This window comes from Bombyx mandarina, chromosome A1 (assembly GCF_030267445.1).
Source record: "Bombyx mandarina strain Sakado chromosome A1, ASM3026744v2".
NCBI lineage: Eukaryota > Metazoa > Arthropoda > Insecta > Lepidoptera > Bombycidae > Bombyx > Bombyx mandarina.
In genome coordinates, this window is record NC_143234.1 from 12,533,931 (window position 1) to 12,553,547 (window position 19,617).

Genomic DNA, 19,617 nt, shown 5'->3' on the forward strand with positions numbered 1-19,617 from the left:
ATTTTTTTTAGTATTTTACACTTTAAATTTTATTGTATGTTGCCCCATAGGCATATGCCTATTGCAGATCAATGAACTATATAAAACATTTTTTTTTTCTATTCTATGCTGTACCACAAGTGAATCACATGATTATTGGATTTGTTTAGATGGGCACACGTTATCCCACCTCTTTTCCCGTAATAGCCTCCTATCCTTTGAATCAGAGCCTGATTACTATTACGCGGTAGAAATGGGCGCCTATTTCTATTACTGTCGCCTATTTCTACCACGAAGTAGAAAAGTGAACTAATAACAGAACCACTCGTTGGCAATGAACAATAGTTGAAAATGTATAAATAAATTATTTTATGTACAAAGTTGAAATTGTAGGCTCTTAATAATTCGTAGCTTGTAAGATATATTATGTCGTCTCTTTTAGCTTTAATGTAATTTATGATATATTTTCTGGTGTTGTCTTAAATATTCATTAATAAATATCTATCAATACTTTGTTGTGTTTCACTATCACTACACATGGCGTAGCAGCGAATTATGGAGCTAGTTGAGAAGAAAGTAGGACTCAAAGAACTGTTATACAATTTGTAGCACGGATATGATTACAATAGCTTTTATATTGTTAAGCCCTGGGGTTCGGAATAAAAAAAATTGTCCGCCAAAGTTCAACTTAAAACTGTATACACCACTTTGAACACTTAAAACACTTCACAATCACTTTAAAAATTCTCAGTGCGTTTCTTCCGCTTCGCTTCAGGTGATCCGTTCCCTGTTCCGCTTCGGGTAGTTCCGATAACTAACTGACTACGCGCCATCTCTGCAACGCTTTTATAGTCGAGACAAAATCCCTTGAATCGCCGAGAATATTCCACAAAAGTCTAGTATTGTGTGTTTCCGCTATCTGACAATAGATGGCGTTATATTTCTCGAGCGCTCTATATACTACTAGATCAGTGATTCTCAACCACTGTTCCGCGGCACTTTTGTGTGCCGCGAAATTTCAAAAGTGTGCCGCCAAATTTTGCCAATATATAATGATGTTAATATTATTAAATTATATCAAATATTTTTTTTTTATTATTAGCTTGTAATTAATCCCTTTTTATACGTTTAAATATTATTAAAGCATATATTAGTTTATTTCGTATTTTAATGGTTTTTTATAAACGTTTTATGCAGTGTTTTAGAAAGTAAATAGTTTAAATCTTTTTCTTTGTGTGCCGCCAAATTTTAAAATCGTTTAATGTGTGCCGCCAAATTTTAAAATCGTTAAATATGTGCCGCAACAAATAAAAGGTTGAGAATCACTGTACTAGATCCTTCGATATCCATTCGACTATTCGGTGATAGATGGCGTTACTCTTACCTGCGTAACAATACTATTAAACTCGAGACTTGGAACTCATGTCTGAAGGTGGGTGACGGCATTTACGTCATTGATGTTTTATGGTAAAACACTAGGTGGATCGTGAAGGCACATCTAAGCAATTAAAAAAAAAACACTAAAAAAACCCCAGAGGTGGTAAGGAGAGATAAAAAGGAATCTTTTATATGCCACTACTGATTTACAGGCTTTTATTTCACATATGGCTGAGTTACTTCGCAGCCTACCTAGCATCAAGAGGTTACTGGAGCCAATATAGATAACGCTACCATATTTATGGGCTCAATGCACATGTACGACGACTTCCCCATCTTTCAAACGGTAAAACATGACAGCTTCGCAAAACGAAATAAAAACATAAATATGGTTTGGAAATTTATCTATTGGAATGTTCCGTTGTATCGTCTCTACGAGTAAGTCGTGTAACTGGTTCGTTGTCATGACCCAGTTTTTCGGCCTCATATGTACTGTTGTTCTTGCTACCCTGAACGGGATCACGGGGAATGTCCTCAACAATCAGTTTTGAAGAGCGTCGTTTAGCATCTGTGGATTTTAAATAGACGTAATCATAAAATCTGTCCATAGACACTAAACGTCATCGTAATATAATGTGTAGTAGATACACTGTGGTATATTGGGTGATTGCTGGAACTTATGGTGGTTACTGGTCAGCGGCGCTCATGGACACCAGCCAGTAGAGTCAGTAGCACAGTCAAGCCGCTACCTAACGCGGAGGACTTTTCTCGAACCTCGTTTTTAGAAAGTTAATTTATAGCACTCTGGACCGAGGAAGGAACACCGTGTGATAACCGTAATTACTGGTGGTAGGACCTCTTGTGAGTCCGGACGGGTAGGTACAAACACCCTGCCTATTTCTGCCGTGAAGCAGTAATGAGTTTCGGTTTGAAGGGTGGGACAGCTGTTGTGACTATACTGAGACCTTAGAAATTATATCTAAAGGTGGGTGGCGCATTTACGTGGTACATGTCTATGGGCTCCAGTAACCACTAAGCACCAGTTAGACTGTGAGCTCGTCCACCCATCTAAGCAATAAAAAAAGGAAGTTCATTTTAAACCCAATGGTACATTTTTGAGAGCACTAATGTTGTAGTCCATAACTGATTGTGACCACGTACCATGAGGGGAGTCCCACGTAAACCTCCCCATGAGAGCACTAAAAATAAATTACCTTGAATATCGTATCCAGGATGATCATTAGGGTACCTTCCGAACTCCCTATTGAAGATACTGGCTGCTCTGCGCATCATCTTACTCAACTGTCCAGCCACAGGAGAAGCTACGATCTGCTTAGCCAAAGCTTGCACGTCGTCTACATTAGCTGTTATTAGGATGTACGACTCTGTCCTAATGAGAAGGGCTGGAGGGAAAACATATAACAAACTAACAATTAACATTTAAAAAATGAAATGCTCCACCACAAATGGATTCTATCTAGTAGGCTATGATCAAACAATTTCCCAATAAACCTATTTCTCCAGTTGAGCGGGAGCATTTAGGTTGTAGATGTCTACGGGTTCAGGTAGCCAATTAACAACAGCTGGGCCATGAGCTCGTCCAAAACGTCGTGATAAACGCGAGATTATACCATAAAAATAGTTTTATTTTTATCTGTAGCTCGGGAAAATGGAAGAATACCGAGGATATCAAAAATACAAATTAAAGGACTCACAAAATATACAAAACATAGGAATAATCATGGTGCTTCGTCCAAAACTGGAAAATATGTAACGAAAGTGGCATTAAACGGTTGGTATTAATAGAAAATGTCATTAAATTCAAATTTTAATGTAGTGTGAAATGCAGTACTTGGGTAATTAGAAATATTATTATGTTTGTACCTACAAATTTATAGATATACATATACAGTTTGTTTATTGAATGTGATTCTAATTGAAATACTCAAACTTTTATATATACTTTCCCTTAAATAAAAATATCACATACGTTAGTTAAGCTAAGTCACAATATCATCAATTGAAATGTTACTTGTGTTGCCCAAATTAGAAAAGTAATCTTGCTAATTTTAAACTAGAACTAAATTATTTGTAGCCACCGCTATTTACTATAAGTCATATTATTATGTATTATGAACGATAAAGTGTGTTCTGTGCTTGTACAGATAGTTACCGCCATTCTGCATTGAACGTAAACGTGATGTGGACGGCGGATGCAATACAGTTAATCAACATATTTTCATCTTTAGGGACTTTAGTAAGCGCTTAATGTTAGGTAGGTGGGGAGCTCGATTGCTAGCAGTCAGAATATTTTAAGAATGTTTGCTCAAACATGTTGATGTTTTTCAACCCTAAAAGTCAGCTGTCAATGTCATATTGACAATTGATATGTAAGACAAAGTGTTGATTTTTGCAATCTCATTTTTTGCATACTTATTTAAATATCAAAACAATGGAATTAAATCTTCAACATGAAGATTTATTGATTAAATTAAGAGCTAAGCTGAACGAAGAAAAGATTAAATTATGGGAACCACCTTATTATCAGGCTGACAACGATCGCTCTCAAAATTTGCGGGTGCGTTTTAATTTTTTATTTTTTTCTATAATTTAAATGTGGCTTTAAACGTGCCGTATGTTGTTTTTAATAAATTAAAACTAATTTATATTTGTATGTATTTTAATACTGAACTGTTTTCGATTTAATACATTTTACTTAGTTTACAAAACGGCCTATATCACTTGATAAATTATTTCAATACTGTGTGTTGATTTGACTTAGTCTTCAGGCAAGACAAGAAAAATGTTATAGAACACAACTCGAGTGAGATTAGTATTTTTTAACTAAAAAGACTGGTTACCAGTGTTCATAGCAGAGCTACAAAAACATCACAGTGGAAATACTGAGTTAATTTCATAGACTGAAAAGAACCATAATAAAAAAGTTATATTCTCTATTTAATATTTTATTATTATAATTAACAGGATCTAGCATTAAAATACTCATCACAGCTATTACAAGACGATGAAACGGTGTTTTCTGCATTGCGTGAATTACAACTGCATTCACTTGACCGATCCAAAGCAAATGCGGAGTACAAGGAGACAGGACTGGCTACATTCAGGGTGAAAGCGAATGTATCAGGACAAAAACCTGTAGTCTTAAAAATTCAAAAGAAATTGGAAGTGCCAGGCAGTGATCTCATTGAAACAGTGGCTAAGGAGATTAGTGTTGGAACTGACAGGTAATTGATGCTCTCTGAGAATTTTCTCAAAGAATAGCTCCTCAGAATATAGTCGTTTCGGAATTCGTCCTGGCCTAAAGGATAAGACATCCGGTGCATTCGTATTAAGCGATGCACCGGTGTTCAAATCTCATGTAGGTACCACTTTTTCTAATGAAATACATAGTTAACCAATGTTCACGATTGACTTCCACGGTGAAGGAATAACATTGTGTAATAAAAAACAAACCCGCAAAATTATAATTTGTGTAATTACTGGTGGTAGGACCTCTTGTGAGTCCGCGTGGGTAGATACCGCCACCCTGCCTATATCTGCCGCGAAGCAGTAATGGGTTTTGGTTTGAAGGGTGGGGCAGCCGTTGTAACTATACTTGAGACGTTAGAACTTATATCTCAAGGTGGGTGGCGCATTTACGTTGTAGATGTCTATGGGCTCCAGTAACCACTTAACGCCAGGTGAGCTTGTCCATGCATCTAAGCAATAAAAAAAAAACTGGTGTAGGTTGTTCCAACGAACGGTGATATTCCAAAATATTCCATTTAAGGCATTCCAACCCCATTACTGTATGATTAAATAGGGATCAGCTTCAAAGCTTGGTATATTTATCTTTGTTTCAGAATAAAATTAATATGCAATGGTAAAATTATAAAACCGACAATGAGTCTCAATGAACAGAATGTTAAAAATGGAGTACAAATAATGGCACTTATTATGGGAGGTAATTACTAAAATTTTGTCCTTTATACTTATCAGGGCTTACAGCCGATCTTTGACATCAAAACGCAATTACCTCTGCCCATTCGTGTTTTCACTACATTGGTAAAACATCTATGCCAACCTTCAATCCAGGATTTATGACAGCTTTGCAACTGATATAATATTAAGAGTTAAACATTACATTTTAGGCAGAAGCTTGGCTTTACCAGTAGCATTTCTGGTTTCCAGCTGAGTCTGAGTTCTCCCAGCTGTCCTGTAAAACTGGAAAGGCTTTTGGGCCACCAGTAATCCTTCCATCCTAAAAAAGAAAAAGAGATGGCTTATGCCTATGAGTATGCCTACCTTCAGGTCGATGATTTGTTTGACTGCCTACAAAGACAATAGAAAAAAACTATATTAATAGTTATGTTCTGTAAAGTTTGTTTAGGATGTCTCTTTAAAGAGATCATGATTTTTTTAACACATCTTTTGAGTAAATTGTGATTGTATATCATATTGTAAAGTAGACACATTCTGATTAGGTATGGCGTAAAACAGTTGAAAATATATTGATTTGGTGGCCAGTTGATGTCTGAAGTTGGTATGATCATATGGTCTGAAAATGTTTACTGTTCATGCTGTCCCATGTGTGAAGTGGAGGGTGGATCTGTCTTGCTGAAATCACCTATCATCCAAATCTAAGTTACCCAGTTGACGTCATAAGGACTATTTTATAATGTTCTTGTAATTAATCCCAAAGAGTCTCTACATGATTTTCTCCTTTTTGTAATGGCATAATGATAAAACATTCTTTTGTGGACCTGTCAGAGGGACCCCTAGCAAATTACACAGTCGACGTTTACACAAGGAAGAAACACTCAACCTTTTCCTACCTAAGCTGATAGCCTTGTGAGGCTATCTAAGCGTAACCTAACAAGTAGAATCGCTCACGGGGCTCAAACCTGACAAAGTTGACTAACACTAGCCCTACCAAGAGCAGTGTTTCGCAGAATCTACCCCCGAATCGAAAACCCGACCCACTGAGAAGATCCAGCGAGAAACACAGTGGGCCTTGAATAGTGTACTCTTATTGTTGACGTGTGTTACATTTGAAAAATGAAAAGCCCTATTTTTCAAACTGTTCACTACTCGTGAATTTACACAATGATAAGTCAATATGTAAAGTATATATGAAGTAATATATGACACTGTGACGAGTAAATTAACCCATAGACACAGTCCACTGAGTTTCTCGCTGGAACTTCTCAGTGGGTCACGTTTCCGATCCGGTGGTAGATTCTGCAAAGCACTGCTCTTGCTAGCGCCAGTGTTAGCAACCACCCCGGTTTGAGCCCCGTGAGCTCACCTACAAAATACACTGAAATGGGACTTGTATCATTTTGTGTGTGTATTATGTATCCGATTTGTTGTTGACGTTTCAATTCACTGAAGAAAGAGTGTAAATCATTGAATAAGAATTGTATTTAGCGATGGTCACAGTACAAACGGTCAAGCGGATTTAACTAAAAATATAATTTTCTGAACTTAAAAAAAATGTTAGTAACCTTAGAATGCCCTATAATATAGAAGCCCCAGAGAACGTTAAGAAAGAAAACGATATGTACATGGAGATGAAATCCACACGTGACGATGCTCTGCTGCTGACCGATTGCGCCGAAGAGTTGACTGGCGACGATGAGTATTTAAAGGTAACGTTTTATTTATTAACACTAGAACTGTCTTTCCCAACGTTTTGACGTCGGATCTAAACTTTTTTGTTTGTTTTATATAATAACACTAGCTTTTGCCCGCGACTTCGTCCGCGTGGAATAGTTCACAAATAATGCTTTATTTTAGAACAAATTTGGTTAGCATAAAAAAACGTTATAGTGAGCCAACCTTAACATATAGACATATGCTGTCGCAGACTTTTTTTTACATCTTTTAAAGGGCAACAATTCTGTGATACATTATTTTAGCGAAACTTTAACCGTTTCTGCAGCGCACGCAGCGGAAGCTTTCAAAAGGAAAAAAAGCCGATTTTGAAACGTTCTTTATTGGTGCTCCGCTTGTATTGGTCTTAGCGTGATATTATATAGCCTTCCTCAATAAATGGGCCATCTAACACTAAAATAATTTTTCAAATCGGACCAGTAGTTCCTGAGATTATTGCGTTCAAACAAACAAACTCTACAGCTTTATAATATTAGTATAGATAATATGTATATATGTAAACAAGATCATCAAATTTCATATTTTTTGTAACGATAACGCGTACTCTTGAAATCGAATATTTATCACTAATTGTTAAATGCACCGATTGTGTCATGTTTTTTCGGTTACTAATGGTTCTCCTACTGCAATTAATGCCGTGTGCATTAATTTCAGCTGGAAGACCAATCAGGAAAAGCACTCCAACTACCGGCAGCCGAGCGAAGATCCTTGACTGTTGGACTGGCACTGCACGAGCGCGGTCGGGCCGCTGTCCAGCAAAAGGACTACACGCTAGCCCTGGTGCTCCTGCTCGAAGCCGACAGGCAGTTCAGGTACCAAAGTGTGGTCCGGACCGGGTCCTTGGAAGCTCCATGATTAAAGAGTTACAAAACCCGGATCATCAGTATACGGACGCTCGGCGAAGAGTGCAGGTGGGTCTTAGCGGGTTATGAGCCCTCCGACCTGTCACCTTGTAGGTATCTCGTAGGAACCCTGGGACCCAAAGAATAAACTCGATATTTATGCGGGCCTTCTAAGCTGTCACCTCGTTCCAACCCTGTTACCCAAAGAATAAAATCCATATTTATATTTAGGGGGCAGTAAAAATGAGATAATGAGATAATCTCGAACATATATATGGAGCATACATATATAACACGGAGAGAACTTGTTGAAGAAGAAGACTTGTTGTGTGCTAGGCTGACTTGTTTTTCATGTTTCCTGAACCATTCCATTGAACCACTCATATTTTTATATTATAATTTGTATGTGCTTCTAAAGTTTTTATGAAAATAGGGACATCATCGCGGTCACCTTCTCACGACGGATGCACCACCATGTCATCGTCATGTTGACCCTTGTTATTTCTAGTGAATGCAGTTCGAATCTCCTGAAATCGGTGGACAACATTGCCGTCCTTCAGCTGGACATATCCTGGTGCTACCTTCATCTCCAGAACCTCGCCTCGGCCACTGATGTAGCCTCCAGACTACAGAGGGCCGAGGCGTCCTTCAAGGACACCTACGGCGAGAACCACGAGAGGCTCATCGCTCTGAAAGGAAACGCCGGTCCGTTGGAGATTTATATACTGGGTGTTAGGAGACCGCTTCCGAAAACGAAGACAGACGATAGTACTAATGACACCTTTGATGATGGGACGGAAAAAAAAATCGACCCTGATTAAAAAAAAATCATATTTTAATAACGTTTTATCTATAGTATAAACTTTTAAACGAGTAATTCTTGTACATATAATCTGAATCTCGGAAACGGCTCCAACGATTTTCATAAAATTTTGTATACAGGGGATTTCGGGGGCGATAAATCGATCTAGCTACGATTTATTTTCAGAATATGTTGTTTTATTCGTGTTTTCAATAATCAACTTTGTCGATAATCAACTTTACGACTCTTCCCGCCATCTATTGGCGAATAATAATACTATTTTTACTGCTTTAAAGACACAACAAGATGGCGTTATAAAAAAAAAGCATCTAGTTAGCATTATTTACACTCCACCATGTCAGTACAGCTAAATGAAACGATAGTTTCGTACAAAACACATTACTCTACTTAAAAAAAAAACCAGCAATGAAACACAAAATCAAAAACAGCTGATGCTCGGATCAACGAATTCACGCGATCGTACAAATACTTCTTTACAACATTTGTCTAAATAACTCCATCATCAAAGGTGCTATTAGTACTATCGTCTGTCTCCGTTTTCGGAAGCGGTCTCCTAACGTCCAGTATAACACGCCCTATTCTAAGGCTGCGTCTTTTTCACAGCGGTTAAAGTTTTCTAATTGTATCACGTAAAACTGAAATTTGTTTGGTTAGTTTGTTCGTGTGCCGCGCGTCCCCTTGTTTATTGAAATAATGAGTCGATTACCTGTACAGTTGTGGTTGGCCCCCGGGGGCGGTATATGACGGAGAAACTGGTTCCATGGTGGTTTAAAAATGATGACCTCAGTATTGCTGATGAGGTCAGTGAGTGATGACAGTGAGACCGGCGCGGTATTGTTATTACACATGATGGTGGTAGAATGAATGGTACTAAGGTGTGTGTGTGTGTGTTTTATATTTTTTATTTCCAGGTATATTTTTAATTTTTTTAAGGGGTTTTATGACCTGGTAACTAAGACCTTTAAGTCATGTCTTATTTTAATTTTTAGTGGACTTTTTGGAGGATCCACATTTAAACCTGAAGAAACACTAAATAGACAAAATAAAACAAATCACACATCTTCACTCCTCGCGTTCCCGCCAAAAAGGCCATTTTTATAACTATTTTTTTTATCTTGCAATCAATCAGCTAGACTATGAGTAGATGTGTTGAGATCTGTTAGGCGGTCAGAGCAAAATCTCCATCGAGACTGCTCCACTCTGTCAACCGTGTCTATCAAGACTTAGGATTTGTCGCCTTTTAAGCCTATTTATTAGGTCCGGTGTAGTTAGTTTTTTTTTAACTAATATTTTTTTTAATCCTACCCTACTTGTCGCGTTTCCAGCAAACGAACGCGTTCTGTTCATGCGGCTGTATCTGCTGCAGGGCATCGTGGCTTACCACCAGAACAAGAGGGAGGAGGCACGGCAACTCTTCGACAAAGCTGAAAATGAGATGAATTTTCTGAGAGTAAGTTCTATTGTCTCGGGGTTGTCCTGGACTATCATAGCTCATTCTAGGCAGTTGGTCGTGAGCCGGCCTCACCCGCCTGACGGTATGCGACCCTCCCGCAGCGATTCAGCCATGCCTCTTATATTGTTGACGTCCATGGGTGACGCCACCCATGTGCGGGACCAATAAGTAATTAAACAAAAGAGACAGAGCTCCTGTTTTGGTGCAGGCTGTATTTCGCGTTGGCGAAATAAAGAAAACTTGTGCTTTGTGCTGCAATACGGTTTATTTGTATAATATTTATTACGATGTTTATTTGTTTGATATTTAGATATACGGTTTATTTGTACGGATATTTTATGAGTATAATAAACACGTCCGCTTGCGGTGAAAAGTGGAAAAGGAAGAGACCGACATCAACAATGTTGCCAGTCATATAATGTTATTTTCCATACTAAAATGTTGAAGTTGCCAATGGCTCCTGTAATCATCCACAAGCCGGTGATGTTGCCCGCCGCAGCCCCCGCCCTCGCCCCCCGACCCCCGACCCTCGACCCCGCCAACGTTCTAACGGGGGACGGTCTCAAATCGAGAGCTACTGTAGGGGAATGATACCCCGCCCCGTTTAGTTTACTATGCATTTATAGTAATGAGCAACATACGTTAGTCAGTCAGTGGTTAACGTGCAGCGCGTCCACCGCGGTCGATGCAAATAAATACGTAATGTTTTATTGACCGCTCTGAGGTTTCCAGAGGATAAGGCAAAACGGATACTCAACCAACACACACGCTCCGACACCAAAAACCTCACACTACCTTGATCGAAGTCTTCTTCTTCTTCTATATCGTTCCCTCACTACTGACGATCGCGACCACACGCGACGTACTTCCAATGTGCTCGATCATGGGTGGCATGGACCGCATGGTACAGACTACCACCGAGTGCTTCTCTTGCTAGATCTGACCATCTGGTTGGTGTTCTGCCCACGGCGCGCTTCCCTCTATGCGACTCGTAGTTATGAGCCTCTCTAATTCATGTCCGGGAGACCGCATGATGTGTCCGAAGAAGCTCGTAACACGTTCCCGGCAGATGGAAGAGAGCCTTTTTCGGATGCTTAGTTGCCTTAGAATGGACTCGTTAGTCGAAGTCTACGGAACCCAATATTTATTTGGAAATTATGGATCGTCGTACACTGTTTTTTTTTATTGCTTATATGAGTGGACGAGTTCACAGCCCACCTGGTGTTAAGTGATTACTGGAGCCCATAGACATCTACAACGTAAATGCGCCATCCACCTTGAGATATAAGTTCTAAGGTCTCAGTATAGTTACAACGGCTGCCCCACCCTTCAAACCGAAACGCATTACTGCTTCACGGCAGAAATAGGTGGGGTGGTGGTACCTACCCGTGCGGACTCACATGAGGTCCTACCACCAGTAGAATTTATGGATCGTCATACACTGGTTGGTCCAGGTGGACGACGGCTCGGTAGCGGCGCTGATGGAGCTCGGTTGGACGCGCAGCCAGGCCAGGACCGGCCTCCGCGCCGCCGCAGGACACGTGGACAGGGCGCATCAGCTCATGGAGGAGAGGAGCGAGGAGCGTGAGAGGGAGAGGGAGAGACACAGACAGGAGAGGTGAGTAGCCTCGCCTGTAGCCCGGCCCAAAGGAAAGCGATGCGAAATACGTACTTAACAAATGTTCACGATTGACTTCCACGGTGAAGGAATAACATCGTGTAATAAAAATCGAACCCGCAAAATTATAATTTGTATTGCCTATTCTGCCGTGAAGCAGTAATGCGTTTCGGTTTGAAGGGTGGGGCAACCGTTGTAACTATACTGAGACCTTAGAACTTATATCTCAAAGTGGGTGGCGCATTTACGTTGTAGATGTCTATGTACTCCAGTAATCACTTAACACCAAGTGGGCGGTGAGCTCATCTACCCGTTTAAGCAATAAAAAAAATGTGTTGTGTTGTCGCAGAGAGGAGCGGGCCCTGGGTCGGTGCGCGGACGGCAGCCCGGTGAGCGCGGCGCTGCTGGCGGGGCTGCTGGACATGGGCTGCGCGCGCCGCCTCGCCCTGCTGGCCCTCAAGAACTCCAACAACAACGTGGCCGAAGCCCTGTACCTCATGCAGGAGAGGAGGGAACTGGTACTTATTACATCGCCTCAAACTTTTTTTTTAAATGCATTTTATGACCTGGTAACTAAGACCTTTAAGTCATGTCTTATTCTAATTTATATTCTTATTTTTATGAAAACATGATAATATGGAGTGAAATTAAATGAAATGAGATGAGATATAATCTCAGTAGAATGGTGGTCATTTAATAAGATTTTTTTTTATTGGTCTTTTTGGAGGATCTCGAGAAGTTACGTCCAGCGGCTTTCTTTCTATTTCCCACATTTGTGCACTTTCACAGATATTAAACAGTTAATAAACCACCGTTATTACACATTTAAACCTAAAGAAACATTAAATAGACAAAATAAAACAAATCACACAACTTCACTCCTCGCGTTCCCGCCAAAAAGTCGTCTCAAACTTTTTCGTCTGTGTGTTGCATGTTGCGTGACGGTCGGCCGCGGAGTAGGGATAAAGTGAAAGGCGCTCGTCAGAGCAGCCAAGGACAATATGGCGGCGCCTATAGTTCGCAGCAGCTGACCGTGTAGTGTGTAGGCTATTACTCGTTTGTGCCAGTGCTCCACGCTATTTTGTTTGTTTGTAAATGTTGTTTGTCAGAGTTAAATGTCTATTATTTTTTTTTTTTTTTTTATTGCTTTGATGGTTGGACGAGCTCACAGCCCACCTGGTGTTAAGTGGTTACTGGAGCCCATAGACATCCACAACGTAAATGCGCCACCCACCTTGAGATACAAGTTCTAAGGTCTCAAGTATAGTTACAACGGCTGCCCCACCCTTCAAACCGAAACGCATTACTGCTTCACGGCAGAAATAGGCAGGGTGGTGGTACCCACCCGCGCGGACTCACAAGAGGTCCTACCACCAGTAATTACGCAAATTATAATTTTGCGGGTTTCATTTTTATTACACGATGTTATTCCTTCACCGTGGAAGTCAATCGTGAACATTTGTTGAGTACGTATTTCATTAGAAAAATTGGTACCCGCCTGCGGGATTCGAACGCCGGTGCATCGCTCAACACGAATGCACCGGACGTCTTATCCGTTAGGCCACGACGACTTCATAAAATTCTTCATTAACTTTTACCGTGGCTTCATAAAACCACACAATCCTTTTTTTATTGCTTAGATTGGTGGACGAGCTTACAGCCCACCTGGTGTTAAGTGGTTCCTGGAGCCCTCAGACAGTAACGCATTACTGCTTCACGGCAGAAATAGGCGGAGTGTTGGTGCCTACCAGCACGGACTCACAAGAGGTCCTACCACCAGTAAAAAACGAGTAACGAGCACGCACTTTATCAAGTCCCCATTCATTTTGTAAACGCCAGCCATCCTTCAGCCTGGAGCGAGTGGCGCCGCGTCAAGCGCTCCACTATAAAAAAATAAGGGGGGGGGGGCAGGTTTTTTTTTTGCCCTTGTAGGCGGACGAGCACACGGCCCACCTGATGGTGAGTGGTTACCGTCGCCCATGGACTTCGGCAATGCCAGGGGCAGACCCAAGCCGCTGCCTACCGCTTAATACTCTCCACAAGCCTTGTTTGAAGAAGGACATGTCATAGCTCTCGGGAAACACCGCGGAGGGGAGCTCATTCCATAGACGGATGGTAAAAAGCAAGGTATGGGAATGTGAATGGGAATGGAATTGAGCTTTTGAAGGCTTCAGCGGTGATCGACAGCTGGTGGATATCAAACGTCACGTCATGCAACTTTTTTTGTTTTTGTTTTTTTAAAGCTTCAAGACAGTGACGCGTCTTCCAGCGACCCGGAGACCCCGAGCTCCGACGACTCCACGCTGGAGCCCGACAACAAGCTCGCGGCGGAGGTCAGTTACGTGACGTCACACACTTGGTATAATGACCCCGTCGAAACCTACAGTACGAGCAAATCGCAAAATCCAAATGTGGTCCAGTATTCAAATTAACTGGTGGTAGGATGTCTTGTGAGTCCGCGCGGGTAGGTACTACAACCCTGCCTATTTCTGCCGTGAAGCAATAATGCGTTTCGGTTTGAAGGGTGGGGCAGCCGTTGTAACTATACTGAGACCTTAGAACTTATGTTTCAAGGTGGGTGGCGCATTTACGTTGTAGATGTCTATGGGCTATGTCTATGTCAGGTGGGCTGTGAGCTCGTCCACCCATCTCAGCAATAAAAAATAAAAAAGAGTTTATTTTAATAGTTTCTTTTTTCTTTCTTTAATAATAATAATAGTACGACTAAGAAATAAGGACCAAATTCGATCGTCGGTAACATAATTCATACGACAGTTTAATCGTCTCGTTTCCAGCTGGAGGCGATGGGCTACAACCTGGACGACGCCAGGATCGCCCTGAAGCTGTCGCGGAACCAGCTGGGCGGGGCGCTGGACATCCTGCTCGGGGGACAGCTGCGCGGTGAGTAAATTGAAGTTGCATCAACGCTTGGTGCGACGGTGACCATTCACCACCGTGTGCTCGTCGACTGTCGAATTCACACAAAAACAGCGATTTCAAATTTGACACAATTATCATGGATACCCCAGGAAATATGCATGATTTTGACCAGATTTAAGTTACAGAAGGCTTTCCCCAAAATATTTATTAACTAGCTTTAGCCCGCGACTTCGTCCGCGTGGAATAGTTCACAAATAATGCTTTATTTTAGAACAAATTTGGTTATAGTGAGCCAACCTTAACATATAGACATATGCTGTCGCGGACTTTTTTTTAGATCTTTTAAAGGGGAACAATTCTGTTCAAACACTGAAATAATTTTTCAAATCGGATCAGTAGTTCCTGAGATTAGCGCGTTCAAACAAACAAACTCTTCATCTTTATAATATTAGTATAGATAGTATAGATAATATTCTAAAAAAAAAAACATTTAAAATGCTGACGTTTTCATATAACACGCACGAAATAAAGGAGAATAGTAAACAGTGATGTCACTATGTTACAAGCTCGAGTGACTGCTTCCCTGCAGGTAGAGAGTACTAAGCGCCACCAGTATGCACGCAGTTCCTTTCCACCGCAGATGTCGGCGACCCGTCCACCAGCTCGGCAGCCGCCAGCAAGAAGAGACTCCGGAAACTAAAGCGAGAGAAGAGAGAGAAGCGGTAACTGCCCGGCGTTTCCCGAGAGCTATGACATGTCCTTCTTCAAACGAGGCTTGTGGAGAGTATTAAGCGGTAGTCAGCGGCTTGGCTCGGCCCCTGGCATTGCTGAAGTCCATGGGCGACGGTAGCCACTCACCATCAGGGGGGCCGTGTGCTCGTCTGCCTAAAAAGAAAACATTCGGATTTAGTCTCCAGAGCGTGCGGTCCGCGGGCTACAGCTCACCTCGGACACAGGGTCATCTTTTAAACTCAACCTTCTAATCCAGTCTGATGTATCGTAAAATCATTATTATGGTACAAAAAATCTGTTATAGATCTTATCAGTGATATATTCATATTGGAAACAAATTAAATACAACAATAGTGGTGATGTCCACCGTGAGGGACCTCACAATATGAGACCCTAAACAGGAGCTGGAGAGTGAAAGCTTCTCAAAGCGTTGGCTGAAGCTTTTTACTATCGAAATCTGTCCTGAGTCCCGACACAACAAGCTCGCAGTATCAGCTTATCATTTTCAGCCTTCACGATGTCCCCTCGCGAGGGTCGCTGACTCCAACCGATTACAGATTACTTTGATAAATACAACCTGATTACTTTGTATAAATGAATGAATACCGATCCTTGCCCCCGATTGCCACACTGGGACTAGTAATAAAAGAGCTTGAGGTTCGGTTTATCAAGGAATTGTTTGTGGAAACCCTAAAATGAGACACGATCCGCGACACGGGAGAGATTTTATTTCAAAATACTCTTAAATTTGTTTGGCATTTTCACACGCCCTGTATATAGGAGTCTTGCTTAAATCGGACTACCCGTCTTTTTAGTTTAAGTATCTCTGGCCAATTTACCGAAATAAAATGATATCTTCAGCTGCACGTTATTGTACAAATGATTTGCTATCATCCCGGTCGTCCGAGGACATCAGCCAGGCGAGGAGCGCGACCAAGTTGGGTTTTACTGGTGGTAGGACCTCTTGTGAGTCCGCACGGGTGGATACCACCAACCTGCCTATTTCTGCCGTGAAACAGTAATGCGTTTCGATTTGAAGGGTGGGGCAGCCGTTGTAACTATACTGATGAGAACTTAGAACTCATATCTCAAGGTAGGTGGTGGCATTTACGTTATGGATGTCTATGAGCTCCGGTAACCACAATAAAAAAAAAACTGCCCTGGGTATTACTAATGTGCTCGCGCCCTTACAGCCGACAAGAGCGCGACTCGGCTCTGAAGCGTCTCAAGACGTCGGTGAAGACGGAAGACGACGACTACCTGGACACCAGCCTGGTGGATGAAGAGGAATTCCTCGCTAAATACAAATCCTTGCTCTAAGCCATGAATATTGTGACGTCACGAGCGCGCGCGGTCATTGACCCACGACGCCAGCCCCCGTCCGCGCCAATGGAATAGCCCCTTAGACTACCAGTGAATCCTCCCCCTCGCGTCCCTTTCCTCATTGCTGAGGGTCGTGACTCCCCCGCTGCATAATTTACTCAGGAACGATTTCCTGCTGCGATACTTCGTGAAAGGCATCGTGGAACTTGAACGAAGGAAGGTAGGAAAGTACACACGTATTGATTCAATACTAGAAGAGAGGTAGTGCCACTGTAACCGACGACAAACACACTCGGGGCTAAACTATTACAAAAGCGTTGAGTCAACGGGTTAGGGGCCATGCCTCACACCCCCCACCCCCCCCCCCTCCTTCGAATTGGGGAAGTGTTCTGGAAAATCGATCGAATTTCATATCGTAGCTTGTAGAGTAACTTTTATTGTGTTATTAGTCAGTAGAGATTTGTAGGATATGTTATTGACATAGTCAAACCTGACTAGGGGAGTATTAACCCATAGATAACATTCTTAAATCAGTTATAGATAAGCAACTCAAGCACTCAAAATGTTTACGGGTGTCGTCCACTAGATGGCTTCGCTTTGATTAATTTCTCATTGCTCCTGTAGATGGCAGTAACATATTACCCATCCTATATTTTATTTTTAATGAAGGATTTTGTGAATTTTTAGAAACCACAAATCGATTAAATTTAATCAATTTGTCTATAACAAATAAAGACTTGTATGATTTTTTATTTTTGAAGTGAAAACTTCTTTAGAATCGTTGTGATTTCAAACCAGATGCAACGGAAAAAACGACAGGTAAGAGACACAAATACAAAAATGTGTAGGATGAAGCCAGCAAAGAATGAGACAGAAATATACATACTATTTAATACAGCGACATCTGTGAGATTGTTTAATACTAACGTGTGTATGAAAGCTCTTGTAGTGAATTTTAATTTAGGATTATACGTGAAATTAAAATATCAATTCACAGAGAGCGCTACCTTACAATTATTTACTAATGACAAAATTTTACATATACTTAAGACGTTTAGGATAATTGTATTTTAATTTTGGAAGGTTTCACTTCTACCACGTGTGAATTGCACACATTTTGTTTTTTATTTATTTTCTGTGTTTAACATACAAGCTTAGGGGCATTCGCTACAAGATGTCGCTAGTTTCCATACAAAAAATATTTGTGTATTAGCCGGCAGAAAACGTATCTAGCTGTAAGTAGTGTTTCGTATAAATTGTGGGTAGATGCAGTTTATGTATTTGTAGATTTATTTGACTTTTTGGCGGGAACGCGAGGAGTGAAGTTGTGTGATTTGTTTTATTTTGTCTAATTAGTGTTTCTTCAGGTTTAAACGTGTAATAACGGTGGTTTATTAACTGTTTAGTATCTGTGAAAGTGCACAAATGTGGGAAAATGAAACAAAGCTGCTGGACGTAACTTCCCGGGTTCCTCCAAAAAGTCCACTAAAAAAAGTCTCAGTAAATGACCACCATTTTACTGCGATTATATTTCATCCCATATCATCTCATTTCATTAAATTACATCCCATATCATCTCATTTCATTAAATTACATCCCAGTTGATTAATGTCTCAAATTAATCATCTTCGTTTCATTTCTCTCCATATTATCATTTTTCATAAAATTAAGAATATAAATTAATAAGACATGACTTAAAGTTCTTAGTTACCAGGTCATAAAATCTCTTAAAAAAAGTAGATTTATTTTTTTCTCCTACCTACGCCGAAAGTTCGGTTTTCGTCCCGCTATACAGGGAAGAAAGTGTAAGTTTTTCTCCCTGGGTACAAGTGCGCATGCGCGTTAGTGTCTACGTCTGCTCTCACCTAAAATTCTGCGCCATTGTTGTGCTCGGGTAATTTGCAATATTGTGTTTAGTGTAAAAGTTAAATAAACAAAAAGCAATAAAATTTAATAATGAAGTATTAAACAAAGATGAGTTCATCAGAAAGTTCTTATTCATTTACTCATTTAAAAATTAAAAAATAGTTAAATTGTTGTTTTTTTTATGATTAAGGGTGCCCCCCCCCCCCCCCCGGCCAGGCCTTAGCCCCTGGACCCCGGCTCGGTACTCCACGAACTTTCGGCCTGGTAGGAGAAAAAATAGTATGTGCACGGCGGTAGAAAAGTTGGACATTTTACACGCGGGAGGAAATATCCAACTTTTCTCCCGCGGTGCACAATGTACTATTATTTAATTAAAAGTTTTAAAAAAGAACGGTTACGAAATGTAGGCAAACTGTAGTCCGTGAACATCAGCAATTGTGTGTATTCTTGGCAACAGTATCAGGCAGGGTGGCGGCAACCAGCCGTGCGGGCTCGCGATACTTTCTAGTTATTGCATAACTCGGTGTGTGAATTATGTTTGAATCATTTTCTAACTAATCTTTTTAAATAAACGGACATTATCCTATTAATATCGTGTGATTTAAATACAAAATTAACGTGTAATCGATTTTGTATAAGAATAATTAATATATTATGGTGTATTAGAACAATACAAATGTGAACTAATAAGATGTGTTTTATTTTTGTTTCCTGCTGAAGTAACTAAATGCAACACGGACCACGGTTGCAGTCGATCTTTTTCTTTAGATGGATGGACGAGCTCACGGCCCACCTGGTGTTAAATGGTTACTGGAGCCCATAGACATCTACAACGTAAATGCGCGCCCCACCTTGAGATATAAGTTCTAAGGTCTCAGTATAGTTGCAACGGCCGCCCCACCCTTCACACTGAAACGCACCACTGCTTCACGGCATAAATAGGCGGGGTGGTGGTACCTACCCGCGCGGACTCAAGCGGTCCTACCACCAGTAAAATTCCACCAGTAAATATCCGGCGAGAAACATAATGGGCTGTGTTTGTGGATAT

The 19,617-nt window shown here is 40.9% G+C and overlaps 2 protein-coding genes across 3 annotated transcripts; one reads left to right on the forward strand and one right to left on the reverse strand.

The window, feature by feature from the left end:
- Positions 1 to 1,757: 1,757 nt before the first annotated feature.
- Positions 1,758 to 3,591, reverse strand: LOC149499552 (uncharacterized). Its single transcript, XM_089739507.1, has 4 exons — positions 3,530 to 3,591; positions 3,072 to 3,115; positions 2,571 to 2,759; positions 1,758 to 1,924 (listed from the first exon to the last, which is right to left on the reverse strand). The coding sequence occupies exons 1-4, from the start codon at positions 3,589 to 3,591 to the stop codon at positions 1,758 to 1,760; spliced, it is 462 nt and encodes a 153-aa protein (XP_089595633.1).
- Positions 3,592 to 3,725: 134 nt separating this feature from the next.
- Positions 3,726 to 19,259, forward strand: LOC114247039 (NEDD8 ultimate buster 1). Of its 2 annotated transcripts, none has more exons than XR_003624857.2 (13): positions 3,726 to 3,934; positions 4,342 to 4,601; positions 5,220 to 5,320; positions 6,886 to 7,007; positions 7,687 to 7,844; positions 8,383 to 8,579; positions 10,023 to 10,147; positions 11,605 to 11,768; positions 12,118 to 12,286; positions 14,012 to 14,101; positions 14,564 to 14,669; positions 15,238 to 15,370; positions 16,574 to 19,259. XR_003624857.2 is itself a non-coding variant. In XM_028179842.2 (13 exons), the coding sequence occupies exons 1-13, from the start codon at positions 3,809 to 3,811 to the stop codon at positions 16,698 to 16,700; spliced, it is 1,827 nt and encodes a 608-aa protein (XP_028035643.2). In that variant the 5' UTR covers positions 3,727 to 3,808; the 3' UTR covers positions 16,701 to 19,259. The 2 variants fall into 2 exon arrangements, 1 of the variants encoding a protein (XP_028035643.2); XM_028179842.2 differs by having other exon boundaries at positions 3,727 to 3,934; positions 15,289 to 15,370.
- Positions 19,260 to 19,617: the final 358 nt, after the last annotated feature.